General features: G+C 39.3%; 1 protein-coding gene across 4 annotated transcripts in view; it reads right to left on the bottom strand.

Annotated features, from left to right (window-relative positions):
* The window catches only part of NCKAP5 (NCK associated protein 5), a 711275-nt gene that overhangs the window by 158389 nt on the left and 535974 nt on the right, over positions 1-16912 (bottom strand). For all 4 annotated transcript variants that reach the window (XM_087950139.1, XM_087950137.1, XM_087950138.1 and 1 more), the window contains one exon: positions 13311-13430. In XM_087950139.1, the coding sequence (XP_087806265.1) occupies positions 13311-13430 (120 nt within the window). The remainder of the gene's footprint in view (positions 1-13310; positions 13431-16912) is intronic.

The raw sequence follows: 16912 nt of genomic DNA, 5'->3' as shown, positions 1-16912 counted from the left end.
CTTAGGTGAAATACGACGTTCTTCCAATTAGTTATGAGATGATAAAGTGAGCTATAGAAGTGTTCTTTGGTTAAACCAAAATCAAAAAGGTGGGGGGGGGGGAGGAGAGTGGGGAAGGCTAATTTAAACCCTCTGGAAAAGCATCAAAAAGAAAATCCCCCCAGTGTTTTATTTCAGTTGCAGTGTTATCATTCCTGCCTTGAGAAATTGCTGGAAAATTTCTCTTTGCCCAGAAGAAAAGGGGCGTTGGTACTTATCTGATATGCCCGTTCTTGGTGAGCTGCGATGAGCATCCAGAGAGGGGGGGGGTTGCTTAGTCTCTGCTTGGATGGCTGGGCTTAATTGAATAGGACGCTGTTACCCTTCCTTGTCTCCTCCCTAGCATCCCCCAGTTTTGGCGAAGACGAGGTGATGCAATCCCCATCTTCTATTTGGTCTGTTTGTTTTTTTTAAAAAACTTATATCCAGATTAGTCGTTGGCCGGAACAGGACCCCACCAGACGATATTGGGTGGGGCTGGATGCTCATCGCAGCTCACCGAGAACAGGCGTATCAGGTAAGTACCAAGGCCCTTTCTCCATTGAGCTGCTCCGAGCATCCAGAGAGTGGGACATACCAAAGCTTGGCTTGTCCTACGGGAGGGTCTCCATCTGGGTTGGAGTCCTCCCACTGTCCTGGTGGACCCTCCTACCAAAAGAGGCAACAGCAGAAGCAAATACATCAATTTTGTAATGCCTAATGAAAGGTGATGGGGAGACCCATGTTGCTGCTCAACATATTTCTGCAATAGGAGCTTGCGTGGCCCAGGCCGCTGAAGTTGCCGCGCTCCTTGTTGAGTGGGCTGTGATGCCCCTAGGCACAGGCAGTGATTGAGTCTCGTATGTGTTGAGGTAATTCCCCGTTAGGAGAATGAGCGCATACAGGGAGACGTAGTGAGAGAAGTGTTTGAATAATACACACACAGCACACAGATACACTGTACAGTAAATGTGGGTTTTTACTTCCAGAAACGTTTAAGCAAAGTTCAAACACAGTCCAAAGTCATTCACAATTTAAATCAGTCAGTTTTCAGTCCAGGGATAATCCAGTAACAAAGTCCAGTGTCAAAATCAGTTCAGTATCAGACTTACATCAAATCCAGGAATATCAGTCAATTAGAAGGAATGGCAAAACTCTCCAACAGAAGGAAAAAGAGATACTGAGACACACTCTCTTCTGAGACTAAGACTAAGACTAAACAACCCAGGTTTCTGGCTCCATCTTATGGCCGTTTGAGAAACCATACCCAATTACAATTTTTTGAATTCTCTTAAAGATACAGTATTAAAATGTCTATCCTGGTTTATATATTTCCAACCCAAATAGCTGTTAGGTGACTTACATTCCTAACAGTAAGCCTTGGCTATCATGGCCTTCAGCCACCTGCCTATGGCCGAAGGGGAAACTTTCTGCCCGAGAGGTTGGCTGAAAGGATACAAAAAGAGCTTCAGTCTTTCTGAAAGGAGCCGTTCTATGTAAGTAAGTACGGAGAGCTCTGTGGACATCCAGTCGGTGCCATTGATGCTCTAGGCCCTGAGAAGGTCTGGGGCAAAAGTTAGGGAGAACTAGTTCTTGTGACCTGTGAAAGGCAGAATTAACTTTAGGCGTGAACGTGGGGTCTGGTCGAAGCACCACTCTGTCAGCGTGGAATATACAGAGGTCCTTTCGGGCCGATAGGGCTGTGATTTCTGATATACGACATGCTGATCTTATAGCCACGAGGAAAACAACCTTGTATGTGAGAAAATGGAGGCTAACAGTTTTCAGGGGTTCAAATGGACTCTTCATGAGTGCTGTGGGTACCTTGTTAAGGTCCCAGGTCGGGTAACAATGCACTACTAGCGGACACAAATTTGTGGCACCCCTAAGAAAACTCTTTATCTGTGGGTGATGGGAGATAGATGGTAGACCTTCCCAAGTCACCACTGAGGCAATGGCTGCCACTTGTCATCTTAAAGTGTTTGGAGAGAGGCCCCTGTCGAGACCACCTTGGAGAAAATCTAAAACTTATGCAACTGACGGCGAAAATGGGTCCACCCTGGATTTGGTGCACCATTTGAAGAAGATAGTCCATGTGACATTATATATGTGGCTTGTAGAAGGGCGCCGAGCTGCTTGAATGGTATTAATCACCCTGGCCAAAAAATTCTCCTTTCTTAGATGTTGCCACTCAACCTCCAAATGGCTAGGTGGAGCCATTGAGGGTCCGGGTGTTGGATCGGTCCTTGGGTGAGCTGAATTTTGTGCGGTGGAATTTTCCACGGTTCTTCTGTGAACAGGCCTCTGAGATCCGCAAACCACGGCCTCCTGGGCCAGTAGGGTGCCACCAAGATCAGGTCCGCTTTCTCGTCCAGTAGTTTTTGTACCACTTTGGGTATCAATGGGAGAGGGGGGAAGGCATATAGGAGACCCCAGGGCCGGAGGCCGTTGATGTTCTCTGCCCCCTGGGATGGGTATCTTGAAAAGAATCTCGGGAACTGGGAGTTCAGGGGAGAAGCGAACAGATCTATAACTGGCAGACCAAATCTCTGGACTGCCTCCTGAAACAGGTCTAGATGCAGACGCCACTCTGATTGGTCAATCGTGGCCCTGCTTAGCCAGTCTGCTTAGCCTGTGTGTTGTCAGGCCGGAAACATGCTCTGCTCTGATAGAGGCTAAGTTCCTTTCCGCCCAAAGGCACAGTCTCTCTGCTTCCCCCATGAGAGTACTTCTGGATGCATATGTGAAATGAAAAAAAAACTCCCCTTGAGGAGGTACCTCAGGATAATGTAGGTCAGTTCTGCATAGAGATCTTACTGATTGAGAGTCACATTCCAATACTAGTATCTGTCTGGTCATCAAGGATTGTTGGACCCTGGCTGCGATTCCTCTGTGGATTGCAAGCTCCATCCATGCCTTCATAGTTTCTGGTACCTCATCTGGCAGGAACTCCTCCTGTCGTAGGTCAGCCGCTGTTGGAGTGAAGGTCGCTTCGGGGGCCCGCCTCAGGATATTTACGCTTGGTAGGCCTGTAAGGTGCTAGCCGGCCTGGGTGGCATGGACAGGTCTAGGGCTACTGGTGGCTGTTGCATCTGAGATAGTGGAACTGGGGGAGGAGGCTGAGAAGTTCTTTCAGCGTTTCTCAATTTGCTTTTCCAATGCCTTCTGGCATCAGGTAGCATCTTTCTCTGCAGCCTTTGAAGGACCCTTAGATTTCTTGGACTTATCTAGGCCCCATGTCTTAGTGCCACCTCTGTTTGCCATTGCAATTCTGTAGTTACTCTGATTATAAATTAATCTGTAGTAGAGTATGAATAACAATATATTGAAATATATATATATCTGTGAGTATATCTATATATGGACGGTTGGCGGGTCCAGGGTCCTGCACCAACACAGGGGCAAGAGACCCTTTCTCTACTTTCACTCCCCTTTTTTTAATTATCTAATTTTATGTTAATGAATTTTAATGTTTTTTTGCAATAAAAATATTATTTACAAATGGTCTAATTTGATAATGCTCAATGCCAGGTCAATTCAAAGAAAGAAAATAACAACAGCTGACTGATCAGGCTGATCTGACGTGGTATTGCTAAGTACAAATATACACGTGTGTGTGTGTGTGTGTGTGTGTGTGTGTGTGTGTGTGTATATGTATATGTATATGTGTATGTGTATGTATATGTATGAATGTATGTATGTATATATGTAGTAGAGTATGAATAACTCTACTGTATGTATGTATGTTTGTTTGTTCACTGTGAGGGCAGCCAACAATCTTTACTTATACCTCCCTGAAACCGGAGTAAAGGGAGCTGCAAATTTTAATTCTCCTTTATAAGCGGTGTTAAGCTTTGAAGAAATTAAAGCCTCTCACAGGAAAAGTAAAATTCAGGAATACGGCCATACGATGCAACGTGGATAAAATGGCGAAGCCAAAATGACCGTTGCCCAACTCTAAAATGGCGCTGGTCGGTTGTTTTGTTTTGGCGCCAACACCGCTACAACCTTAGTCGGACAGTTGTTTAAAAGGGCACCAAAAAACGGATACTGTGTGACTGAACGATAAAGAGGGGACCAGGAGGGCTCCATCACCCTCATCCCTGTAAATCCTAGGGGAGGAAACGCCGCTGGTGAAAGGTAATTAGGAACCGAATGAGCGCGCTATCTTAAAAACGGCTCAAATTTTGAATCGCAATGGCAAGACAGAAAATATTCAGAGTGGCAAACCGTGATCTCTGGGGAAAGCGTGGCTGCCGAAAACACGAAGCAAATTACAATCGCTGTGGGAGGCAATTGGCCTGATCACCAAAGTGATCTGCGTCATTCCGACTGCTTCCCTTTTGTTCCCCAAAAATTGCTGTCGGAATTGAGAAAGATGGTCAAAGAATTTAGAATACTGACTATCTAATCAAACCTGAAATGTTCCTGCTCCAGCCAAGGATAAGCTGTCTGTCACACCAAAGGCTGAGCTAAAACTGGGGGACGCTAGGGAGGAGTAACAGCTTCCTATTCAATTAAGCCCAGCCTATCCAAACAGAGACTAAGCACACCCCTCCCACACTCTCTGGATGCTCGGAGCAGCTCAATGGAGAACTGGAGAAATCTTGGAGCCAATTCCTTTGCTTATAAATCTCCCATCCACTTCTTAAAATCTCACCAGTCATATTTGGTGTTTTAAGTACAGAAAATTGAAGGTGTAGGTTGTAGACAAATCCCCCCCCCTCTCAATTCTTGCTCCAGGCTCGATATATGTTCTGAATTTTGTTTTCCTGATGTTTCTCGAGAAGCTGAAATATTCCCAGCCCTGCTGAAAGTAATTTTACATTTCTGAGCATTCAAATAATCTCAAAAGTATAGGGAAAGTGTATTAATCTAATCAAGAGGCCTGTGCTTATTTATATGGAACACATGAGATTTCCATAAAAAAAGAACCACAATCGCAAATAAAAATGTCTTCTTTGCCAAAATATTACACATTAGAAACATATAACGCAACAGGCAACACCATAAAATAAGTTGAAAGCTTAACCTCAAGACAATAATCAAAGGAGTAGAATATAGTATGGATTACAGATGGGAAGATTAATCTGAGATATCGTCTCTGGTGCTGCTTCACCCAGATAAGATGCTGGCTTGAGGCAAAGCCAAATAAAAACATTTCACTTTGGAAACATGCAGTATGTCAGAATGCTTAGTTTGGAGAAAGGCTAGCCATTTTGGATCAGACTTTGGTTTATCTCATCTTCTCATGATGAGAATTAAATTTCCCTTGTGTGACATCTACTGCCAAAAATGGATGCTCTGAATTTCTAGCACCAAGGAATTAATGTGCCAATCTACACAATCAAATCCCAGAGATAAACACAAATGTTTCTCTCTCAATATTGTCAAGCTTTGCGATGTTGCCAGCCACTCTCTGTGTGTGCATGTATGGCTGAGTGTCTGTGGCTCAGTGGGTGATGGTGAAAAATGTGTGGCACTGACATTTTTTAAACTATATTAATTATAAAAACCTTTGAACATATTGCAGAAAACATCCCTGGCATAAAATTGATCTAGAGTAATATTATTATTATTTCTTTCAACTGGTTACAAGAAACAAAAATGAGAGGGGGGGGGGGGAGAATGTACCTACATCTATCTATCAAAGTAAGAGACTGTGCACTGAAATTCTTGAGGTTACACCTTTTCAGAACTAAGAATGAAAATTATGTTTTCATCTTTTTTATTGTGAACTTTGCTCTGAAGCTGAATGTGCCAAAAATGAGTAATGCAAGGAACTATTTCTCACAAGATTACTTCTCCTCAGCTATGAGATTTAAAAGAACGAGATAAAAAATGAAAATTGCTGCTTTACGCTGAATGTGGACCTGTGTATATTTATACAGAGAGAGAGAGAGAGAGAGAGAGAGAGAGAGAGAGAGAGAGAGAGAGAGAGAGAGAGAGAGAGAGAGCAGCGTTGTCCTTTTTTCAAACCAATGATCCATAGCTCTTCTTTTTGGTTTACCGAGGCAAGGTATTAGTCTTTTTGGTCAATGTGGACAATGTACAGTACTTTTCAAGGTGCTCTGTAGGATATAATTTGTTTCTACATCTTTCCTGTGGCTGCAATAAATACAGCACTAAACTTCATGAAAGCTAGTGAGGTAAACTAAATTAGTATACAGGTAGTCCTCAACTTACTACCATTACTTTAGTGACTGTTTGAAGTTATAACGGCACTGAAAAAAGCGACTTATGACTGCTATGCACACTTAATGATTGTCGTAGCAACCTCATAGTCATGTGATCATAATTTAGACACATGGCAGCTGACATGTATTTATGATGGTTGCAATGTCTCGGGGCGATTTTCTGACCAGCAAAATCAAGAAGGAAGCCAGATTCACTTAAGAGCTGTGTTACTAACTTAACAACTGTAGTAATTCATTTAACAGCTATGGCAAGAAAGGTTGTAAAATAGGGCAAAATTCACTTAACAACTTGCTTAGCAATGGAAAAGTTAGGCTCAATTGTGGTTGTAAATCGAGGACTATCTGCACCAGAATAAGGAATAAGAACACAGATAATAAGAGCTAGCGCAGAAAGGCAGAGAAACGAACTAAAAACTAAAATAAGTCACAATGGTACAAATTTTTTCCAGACGGTATCATGAAGCAATATCATTGGAACCAACAACATAACCTCAAGGACATTGCTAGAAAATCCTGGTATAGCTCCTATACATTCAAGGTATACTCACAATGTTTTAGGCATGTTGTGGTTCCAAGAACTTAATGTTCAAATTTAAATTAACAAGTTTATTTTTGTATTAAGAATGATAAGAGCTTGGTTCAAAATCATTTTACAGAGATATTAAACCGGCACGATACAGGCATTATGTCATTCAAACATATGTTGAGAACCAATAAATGTGAGCAAATGTTGAATTCATTAAATTTTAAGAGTATATATTAATAAAATTTTAACTTTAAGGAAGCATGAGGAAGAAATGTAAATGGTATTGACCCATAAATACTGCATTGTGTAAATGTATGCATTTCATCAGTTTCATCAGACTTATAAAGAAATGAAAATTGTTTATACAATGTTTATTAGAGATACCTTATTTCAAAATTGTAAAATTCACTGACCTCTGTCTACAGGTCATACAAATCTATATCTAAGGAGGCAGTTTTTATACATATTAGGTGGTGCTCTAAAAATCTTATTTTATTTAGGATATTCCTCAGGAAAAAGGTTTACTTGTCATTGGTTTTATTTAAATGTATAAAACTGTGTAAAATAATAGCATACTAAATGTGTATTAGTAAGAGTAGAGTGGCTATTGACTTATATTGATTTCTCTACAGAGAAATGGTATTAAAATAACTGGTTTATTATGATATATTAGTTCAGTTTTGGCCATGATTTCTCTAGGGATAATTTGATTATATGTTAAACATTGGGCCTCATTTGTAACTTAGCTGACTTTTTTGCAGTCAAATTTCATATTGTTACATCTTTCTCCTATAAAGGTAAGAAAAATTGTGCTGATTTAAGTAGCATGTGCTGTGTATCTTGATTATGTGTCTTGATTTTGTGTTATCAATGTTATGTTACTGTAACAGGTATTTTAAAAAAGATCTCTCAAAGAATGATGAACGTTTTATAATTAAGAGACTTTCTTAGGAATATATGTAGAAATATCCAGTGTGACTATACTGTTAAAACCCATGCTTTCTCTAGTTCTTCCCCTAGGCAGAATTCAAAATAATGTTAATGATTTACATGTCACATTGGTCTTTCAGACAAGATTATTTGAAAAAATCTTGTCCCTATTCTCAATTTTAATATCACTTAAAGAGAATTTCTGCTACTCCAATCAGCCCACCAGATAATCCATATCCAAGGTGACTTGATGCCAAACTTTGCTCTCTTTGCCATAGGTGGTTATAAATGATCAGTAAAGCCATTTCTAACTTAACAGCTGTTTGGCCCATATGCAGAATTACCATTTACTGACACTAATTTCAGACAACTAATTGTTTTTGTTCTGTTTTTATTCTATGTGTGTACCCGGGCTTCCTTAGAAAGCATAAAACATAATCTTAGTTCCAGCAAAACCTCTTTTATTTCAACAGCTGTGAATTACGTTCATTCACAGCCTTCAAGGCTTCACAAACAGTTTTTCAGGGGAATGTTTATAAACACCCACCTTATCACACTTGGAATGTAGCCAGAGAACTAATTGCCAGTCGCAGGGCAAGGCCAAACTTGACACAGAATCAAACAGAACTTTTCAAAGCTTGAATCGACCCAATGAACTAATTGCTTCCTGCAAAAGCTCACGTCCCATTTGCTCCTCTTTTATGTCCTATGGGAGGGGCCAATCATCTCCGAGGTGTGGCCTTATTCCTGAGTCGACCCTGCTTTCTCAATTGTTCTTGTCTTCTGGTAGCCCTGCGCATGCGTAGGCTGGGAACCGGTTCCAGAAACTCCCCCGCCTCACTGCTATCTGAGTCTGAAGGCAGCTGATTGCTGCCAGCCTGCTCTCGCCCCATCCCTGCCGCCAATGCAGAGTCCTCATCCGAGCCCTCCTCAGCCTCCAAGACTGGTCCAGGTTCTTCCCCAACCTCCTCGCTACTATCCAACTCTGCTGCCAGCTCCGTCAGCCATCGGCAGGCCACCACACTATGTTTTGTTACTTTATTATATTTTTCTTATTTTATCCACATTGAGAACTATCTGGAGGTCTAGATTAGGATGAGGAGGGGGTCTGGCTGCCTTCAGCTCTCCTTGCAGCTACAAATTAATCTGGATAAAATCCTGTTCTAGAGCATGTGGAGGACTGATGCAAATCAGTATCAATACAGGACTATATCAATGAAAAATCTGGCCTCATATGAGGGAGCTTTTTTTGTTCTTCTCTTTTCTAGCCTTCTCTCTGCCTTGCTTTAGAAAGCTATAGAAAACTTTTGTTTAAATAAGAGAACAACAGAGTTGGAAGGGACCTTGGAGGTCTTCTAGTCCAACCCTCTGTTCAAGCACTTCAGGCAAATGGTTGTCCAATCTCTTCTTAAAAACCTCCAGTGATGGAGCCCCCAAAACTTCTGAGGCAAGTTGTTCCATTGATAAACTGTTCTAATTGTCAGGAAATTTCTCCTTATTTCTAGCTTGGTCATCTCTTTGATTAGCTTCCATCCATTGCTTCTTATCCTGCTTTCAGGTATTTTGGAGAAAAGGTTGGCCCCCTCTTCTTTGTGGCAGCCCCTCAAATATTGGAACACTGCTATCATGTCACCCCTAGTCCTCTCAGTATTTGATTACACTTCTGCTAGTAAGTTATTGTTATATTCCTTTTTCTTTTACTTGTTTCTGATTTTTTTTTAGAATATGCTAGTTAGGAGAACATCTCCCCTTTAAGCCTTTTCCTTCATTTTTTCCCTTGAACCATTAAACAGCAATCCATTTGTATTATCTTGTACTGCGTGTGCTGTATTTTCTGTGCTTTATAAATACTGAGTGATTATGGTGTCTATTAGCTGTTGCTATTATTCATCTGGAGTCAATTACTAAGTACAAACACCACTTCTAAAATTGAGCACAAATAAATTAAATGAGCAAATATAATAAAACAATATAAACACAATAAAAAGATGTAAAAACAGCTGTACATTTCAGTAGAACCAAGACAGCATTAAAAAGGACCATTAACTAGACAGACTGCCAGAAAAAATGTGCCAGATACCAACACTCCACCATCAACATTACAAGCAGTTGCGCTTCTCTGAGGACATCATTTTATGTGTCTTCTCTGCAGATATCACTGTGGTAGCTAATCCAAATACGTTTCAGTCCAGATTTTTCACTCATCGCTCAAATAGAAGAATGAGGGTAGATGAAAAACAAGGAAAGAAAGGGCAGACACAAAATTAACTCAGTTTCTCACAGTTATGACAAAACATGGAACCTACATCTCCGGGTGGTCAAATCAATAGGATAAAAAGTAAGAACAAGTTTTATTTGGAGGGTTGTTGTTTTTTTTAAATTCAACCCAAGAGAATGGCAGAAGGAAATTAAGTAAAGGATCTTGGGACTCTGTCCATCTGCAGGATAGTTCTCCAAATTTGGTAGGAAAGGAAGGCAACAACAACACAGACTAAAAATGAGCCAGATCTGACCAGGAGGTAGGGGGGACGACCTAGCACATCCTTATGGGAGAGGCGTCTGGGCCAATGCCCTTCTTTCTTTCTTTCTGATCATAGGTTCCAAATAATTGCTATTATCCAAGATTTAGAAAGAATTCCAGAAGCAATGTTCTGTGGTATCTTCCCTAATCCATTTCATTTTTTTACTCTCTTCTGATATTGTATGTTGTTGTTTTTTCCTACAGAGGTATCTTGAATAGTAATTCTATTTTTTTAGATAGAATTGTGCAAGTGAGAAGGGTTATGATGTGCTTGGATTATTAATATACTTCTATCACTCTCATTCTAAAATCAATGGCTTGCATGAGTTTGCACTATAACATAAAAACAATTTTGGAAAAATCTAAACCTAGTCTCTCCAATTAGAGAGGTATGGAATGAAACTTAACATAATATATTTAGATTTCAGCAAGGCATTCGACAAAGTAGACCACAACCTACTTCTTAGTAAGCTAGAAAAAAGTGGAACAGATAGCACCACCACTAGATGGACACGCAACTGGCTGACAAACCATACTCAACGAGTAGTCCTTAATGGTCTAAGTCTACATGCAGTGAAGTAAGCAGTGGGGTGCCACAAGGTTCCGTCTTAGGCCCAGTACTCCTCAATATCTTCATTAACGACTTAAATGAGGAAATAGAAGGGGAATTTACCAAAGAAGATAGGCTCAAGATCCAGATGGATCTTGACAGACTAGAACACTGGGCCATATCTAACAAAATGAAATTCAATGTAGAGAAAAGTAAAGTCCTACACTTAGTCAAAAAAAACCAAAAATATACATATAGACTGGGTGAAACCAGGCTCAATAGCAGTAACTGTGAGAGGGATCTTGGAGTCTTAGTGGACAACCAGCTAAATATGAGCCAGCAGTGTGCAGCAGCAACCAAAAAAGCTAATGCACTCCTAAGTTGTATTAACGGAGGGATACAGTCAAGATCAAGGGAAGTACTAATACCACTCTATAAAGCCTTAGTAAAACCACACCTAGAGTACTGCATCCAGTTTTGTTCACCACATTATAAAAAAGATGTTGAGACTCTAGAAAAAGTACAGAGAAGAGCAACCAGGATGATTAGGGACTGGAGGCTAAAACATACAACAAACGGTTGCAGGAACTGGGCTTGGCTAGTCTAGTAAAGAGAAGGACCAGGGGAGACATGATAGCAGTCTCCCAATATTTGAGGGGCTGCCTTAGAGAGGAAGGGGTCAAGCTATTTTCTAAAGCGTCTGTAGGCCAGACAGGAATAATGGATGGAAACTGAACAAGGAGAGATTTAACCTGGAAATAAGGAGAAACTTTCTGACAGTGAGAACAATCAACCAATGGAACAGCTTGCCCTCGGAAGTTGTGGGAGCGCCATCACTTGAGACTTTCAAGAAGAGATTGGACTGCCATCTATCAGAAATGGTGTAGGGTCTCCCGCTTAGGCGGGGGTTGGACTAGATGATCTACAAGATCCCTTCCAACTCTGATTATCTGTTATCTGTCATCTGAAACTTCTCTGTTTGATCTCACGGTGAGATCAGTTCACTTGTCCACATGCAATTGGTGCATTTTGTTCTGTTTGGTGACACGCACATTCAGTTGAAATATGGAACATGCAAAAAAGGTTTCATTTTCCTTGTGTCATTTCTGAATGAGCATTCATGCTGCTGATATGCCTGAAAGCATCACTACATTGTCAGTGTCTAAACCTCCAGCCATTAGTTTGGGGGCAATAAGCATGAACCCATTTCCACTCCATCCAATTTTAACAGCCTCTAGATATTGAGAAAAGGATATGACTGCATTTCCTGCTGTGCCAGAGATGGCAGTTCATACAGATAATCCCTTGCCAATGAATAATCTCCCCGATGGTTATGGAGGGAAGGGCTCAGCCACACCACAGAACACTCAAAGGTTCATTTTCTCCCTCCCCACAACTACTGACCAAAGCCAGCCAGTAGTAGAACTAGTGCAACACAGAATCCCCCTTCTCATTCCTTTCATTTGGGCTCAGAAGAATTCCCTTGTTGATGGTACTAAATGCAGATAAGGGAGCCGGCAGGACCAGGAGAGATATATTCCCCTCTTCTGGCCCCAACACTAACCTTTTATTCATTTTATTCACAAAGGGAGATCCAGCTACAAGGCTATCATTGTGTGATGTTGATGACTTTTGCATATTTTAAACTGTGCAGATATGATATTTAGAAGGCAATGAAAGCGCTTCCTTTTCTTCATATAACTTTCCATCATATGAATGAACCCATTCATATGGAAAACATAGAGCTAAATCCAAGGATGGTTTTATGTTACCATAAAGCACTTCTGTTTATCTAAGTCATGACATCTTTTATTTTTCTTATGTCTTCTAACTTCTACACTCCTTTGCTCTAAAACATATTTTTCTGTGGAAATCTCTCATAACCTTTAGAAAACTTGCAATGAAAAAGGAAAATCAGAGTTCAAGAAAAACTGAGCACAGTTAGATGAGAGAAGGTTACCACAGGATGCAACTCATCTACACAAGATTTCAGATAAATCATCTGTTTGTGTGGAAATCTAGACTTTAATCCAATTACATTATGAGATTTTATGATGGAAGTATTTTGCCCCATGGAAGATTGTTATTCTGCTTCTTTATTACAGCAAAGTGTCTAATTTTTTGGCAAGCAATCTCACACAATAATGCATTTTCATCTCTCTCTTTCTTTGTGTACACAGGTAGCCCTCCTTTAGCAACCATAACAGGGTCCAGCAACTCAATCATTAAGAAGTGGTTGCTTAGTGGAACTGTGCTTATGACCTACCTTCAGCTTTCCTTTGCTTTATAGTCTTGGATTGTTGTAAAGTTAGTTTTTCATCATAGTCATAACACTAAATTGCAAATGGACACTAAACATGGAAGTCCTAGGCAAGAACTATCTGGATTGCCCATTTCAAATGCCATACAGCAGCTTTCAAATACCATGTTCTTGTAATTTACTGTATCTATAAAATGTCATTTTTTCTTATTGGCTTCACCACTAACTATCCATTCTTTAGGCAATTTCAATCAGGATAAAACTATTAATATATTTGAACACAAACATTTATTTACAAATAAGTTTACCTGAAACAGTACGCTAGATGTTGGTTTCATTCTTTGCTGGAATAGCACATTTAGTGTTTGGTTTTGTTGTTCCAGGTCAAAAACTCTTGTTTTTAACTTCAAGCATTCCTCTCTCAAATCCTAGAGCAAGAAAGAAAATGGCATAAGTAACAACAAGATAACATCTGACCTCAAAAAATATGTGAATACTAGAGTACACTTCATATGTATGTATGTATGTATGTATGTATGTATGTATGTATGGATAGATAGATAGATAGATAGATAGATAGATAGATAGATAGATAGATAGATAGATAGATAGATAGATAGATAGATAGATAGATAGATAGATAGATAGATAGATAGATAGATAGATAGAAATAATGTTTAAAATGTGACTTTCTGAAACATAAAAGTTTTAAACTTACACTTAAACTTGCACTCTTTACTCACTACTTTACTTAACTTCTATCTTTGCTTCATCTATCCTCAACTAATCCCAGTTATTCAAGGATATTTTTGCCAGGTGAGTGTATTTAACTATTTTGATAATTTCTGCTATGACTATACTCACAATAATAAATACAATAAAATATAAATTATTATATGCTAAATTATTACTTCCCCATAAAAACAGTGCTCTAAAAGTATTCTTATATAGTGCTGAGTGTTGGAGAAAGATGAGCAAAATAAGTTTGTATTTCATCCCAAGTAAAAATGGGAAAAGCAAACCAACGGCAGGTGAAAAGAAGATAAAAGCTACACTGAGCAGAGGTAGCTATATTTGACATGAGAATATTATACAGTTTCTCTTAACCTCAGTGTTATAAATCAACCAGCACTGGCATCATATCTATCCCTTCTCCATTGATGCCTCCCTGTGAAACTTTAAATCTTCAGTGAAGAATATTAGTTCTCTTAATATTCCAATGAAATCTGAAAAATTATAGTCCACAAAAGCCAGAAGATATACAAGCAAGTCAATGAATCATTCTCCCGCCCGCTTACCTCCCTCACCTTTGATGTGGGGCCAGGACAATATAGGACACAGACTATGGGAACAATTTATGTTTCCCATGGATGTGGGGTTATTTTAATATATCTAGGAAACCTGTGGTGGAATGAGATGGAGTAAGAGGGATTTTGCTGAAATTGTTAGTTCTGGCTAAATAGCACCAAAAATGAAGATTCAAATGCATATAGTTATTCTTTTTATTCAGTGTTTATTTTTTCTGAATTCTTTCTATATTCTATTTTCAAGAATGGCTATCTGTAAGCATGTTGGATAATAGGTGTACAAGAAAAGGACTCAGCTAAAATGGAGGAGTGAATGGGAGAATGCCTGTATTTTTGTAAGTAAAATGGTGTGTTTGTGTGTGAGACAAAGAAGGGGAGAGGGAGACACATCTTACCACTTGGTAAGGACATATTCACAGCATGGACATATTCACAGAATTGTCTTACCATAATAGAGAAATGGCTTGCTATTGCTTCTTTTAGGGATATTTTCACTTCCTACTCTATTCCACAATCATGGGATTTACAGGTGGTCTCCTAACCAAAGGCCAACCTGGTCCAAACTTGCTTGGTTTTTTTTTTTTTAAACAGATATTATCATCATTTATGTAGAAGATTTTAAACCATTGTCAAGCATCAGCAACATGGACAAGCAAAGAAATACATGCCTATATGCTGTTGCTCTATATGTGGCATGTAAATGTCTTAAACTTGAAAATAGACACATTGCTTATCTTTCTATAGTTTATTTTTGGAAGCATGCATGACCAAAAAGAACAATGTTTAGCTCCCTCTGTGTGTGTTTATTAACAATATTAGCAAGATATTAGAAGCACATAAGCCAGCAGAAGCTACAGATTAGAATGTGGAGGAGTCTGAAATAACCCGAGTGTTTGTCTTCTCTTGTGCTGTGTCAAAGCCAGCCTGATTGGGGGGTGGGAAGGGGAAATAACACAATTCTGTTAAGAGATAGCCAGAAAAAATATAGCTTAGCTTTAATTCAAAGTTAATATTGAATGAACTAAGAAATCATTTTGCCTGCACACATTACGAGGACAGTGCTTATTTAAAATACCCCTAAGGCTAACCAAGTTATATATTCTCTGCCTACTAAAGTGACAAGGAGGCAATGATATTTTATTTGAAGTGCAGCACAATTCTAAATCCTTTAATTCAGCAAATAGATGCTCTGGTAATAACTGCATCAACTCAGGCCTCACACAGAGAACTATTATAGGTATTCTGTTTAAGCAAGCAAAAGCGCTAATGCCACTTCTTAAGGAGTTTCTAACAAATAAGATACGGAGAAGCTAGCGGCGAAAATTAAGATTGAAAACCACAGACTTCAAAAGGAATAAATGCTTTATGAGACCTGGGAATTCAGACGAACTTAAACTGAGCAACACTACCCAACAAAACCTAGATGTTGACATTACCTGTTCCTAGATTTAAACTTAAATTAAAATTTGACTGGCTAGATCAGTGTTTCTCAACTTTGGCAACATCATGATGTCCAGGTAGTCCTCTACTTATGAATACAATTGAGCCCAGAATTTCTGTTACTGAGGGAGACCTTTGTGAAGTGAATTTTGTCCCATGTTATGACTTTTCTGGCTACAGTTGTTAAGTGAATCACTGCAGTTGTTAAGTCATGGTTAACATGGTTGTTAAGAGAATCTGGTTTCCCCGTTTATTTTGTTTGTCAGAAGGGTGCAAAAGATGATCACATGACTCTAGGACATTGCAACAGTCATAAATACATGCCAGCTGCCAAGTGTACGAATTTTGACCATGGGGATACCACAATGGCTGTAAGTGTGGAAAATTATCCTAAGACACTTTTTTCAGTGTCATTGTAACTTCGAATGGGCACTAAACAAACTGTTTTAAGGCAGGGACTAACTGTATAGACTTCAATGGTCAGAACTGAACTATGTAAAATTAGAAGTCTAGATATCTTAAACCACACCACTTTTTTGTACAGTAAAAACAGTGTTTCTCCTCTATAATAACCCCATGAGTAGATTTGGCTAAGAGAAACTAGCCAAAGTCTAGTTCAAACCCCAGAGTCACCAAACCACATGGACTCAACAAATTGCATTGCTTGCAAATGTATGAATGAGGGGACTTGGTGCTCTCTGAGCTTGGCTATTTTGTTGCTGATGTTTCATTACCCAAACTAGGTTAACATCATCAGTGCATTGATGATGTTACCTATTCTGGGTAATGAAAGGTCTGCAAGGAAACAACCAAGCTCAGAGGACCTCTCATTTCAACCCTGTGCTACAAATATTCTTCTTTAAATCTATATATTTCCTTCTCAAAATTGAGTTCACTAAAGGAATTCTTACAAAGAATAGTCACCCAACGTGCTTATTTTAAACTATGAATTTAATCTTGAGCATTCAATAACCTTGACAAATCTCTCAAGTTTTTTTCTCTCAGTTGATAAGATCTTGTTTTAAGAAAAACCAGAAAGTCAGGTTGCCTCTTGAAAATGCACTTTGGGACAACCATGACCTGGATGACTGAGAATCTCCATAGACAATAATTTGATATAATTTTGGGCTATTTATACTTCATTCCTTAAACCATTATTTAAT

The sequence above is a fragment of the Notechis scutatus genome, chromosome 1 (genome assembly GCF_049901735.1).
Source record: "Notechis scutatus isolate UNSWTSFEM ecotype Mainland chromosome 1, rNotScu1.2, whole genome shotgun sequence".
Lineage (NCBI taxonomy): Eukaryota > Metazoa > Chordata > Lepidosauria > Squamata > Elapidae > Notechis > Notechis scutatus.
This window is presented reverse-complemented; position numbering and strand designations above follow the sequence as displayed.